Here is a 967-nt window from a genome sequence, read left to right as displayed (position 1 = left end):
TCAGAGGGTCATCTTGCTTCTCCTGGTAACCTTATAATCTGGTTGGTGCTCGCCCTCTGGCGACAACGTCAGTGAATGTGACATGAAGTCCTCAGATTCCACTTGCTCTGCCAAGCAGAAAGGGCGTCCGGTGAGGTTCTGCCGGCTCATTCCCTTCCGTTTGCTTTGCCAAAAAAAAAGAAGAAAAGAGAAAATAAAAGGAGAGGGAGGGAGAGAGACAGAAGGCATATTACAGGCAAACTCGATCTCACTGTTGGAGGTCGATGGATGACGCGACAAAGCCGTGGATTCCAGAGTTTCACATCCTAGGTTCTGGAGACAGAGGATTCTGTCCGACACCCGCAATGGAAGGTTGGAGTGCAGAAGGACGAGGACAGGGCGTTACTCAACAGACGGCTGCTTCATTCCGTGCCGCAAGTGGAGACGGTGGCTGTATGATGAGACAACATTTCCAGCTGGACAGGGGGCCATGCCAGCCGGCCGGAGATGCCGCTTCATTTCGCGCGGACCTTGGAGGGTCCGTGTGGGAGGGAGAGAAAGGTGGAAGAAAGAGCAGCGTCGTTGAGCGACACACTCATCAGTTTATATAGATGGGACGACGCAATGCCAGGCGGTGACATGCGGCAGTTCCCGTTCAGGGATGGGGCGCGGCGCCAAACCCGATGAGGATGGCCTAAACCCAAACGAGGTGACGCTATGCCGGACGGAGCGCGGCACAGGCCGACACTAAACCCGAAAGGAGGGGCGGCCGAAAGCAGCAGCAACTCAGCAAATCGCAATTCTACAACCAGTCCAATACAACCATTTCACAAACCCAGTCCGTTCTGCGACGGCAGTTCGCCATGTCTTTAATTTCCCATGTCCGTGCAGGGCATGCGCCTCTTTCATGGAGTTTGTGGATAAGCGAAGGCCGTAAACGCTTATCCTCAAATTTGACAATCGCTTCGGTGATTTATCAAACTCTACT

The 967-nt window shown here is 53.6% G+C and overlaps 1 protein-coding gene across 1 annotated transcript; it reads left to right on the top strand.

Moving 5' to 3' along the window:
- Positions 1-344: 344 nt before the first annotated feature.
- On the top strand, positions 345-730 carry VTN00DRAFT_9573 (uncharacterized protein; the record flags this gene model as incomplete). The annotated part of the gene is made up of 2 exons (XM_069436548.1): positions 345-540; positions 591-730. 2 exons carry the CDS (start codon positions 345-347, stop codon positions 728-730), a joined length of 336 nt encoding a protein of 111 aa, XP_069285158.1.
- Between the last annotated feature and the right edge of the window lie 237 nt (positions 731-967).

The sequence above is a fragment of the Thermoascus crustaceus genome (genome assembly GCF_041956765.1).
Source record: "Thermoascus crustaceus strain CBS 181.67 unplaced genomic scaffold VTN00scaffold_7, whole genome shotgun sequence".
NCBI classification, from domain to species: Eukaryota; Fungi; Ascomycota; class Eurotiomycetes; order Eurotiales; family Thermoascaceae; genus Thermoascus; species Thermoascus crustaceus.
Note: the sequence above shows the minus strand (reverse complement) of the source record. Positions and strands in the feature narration are given on the sequence as shown.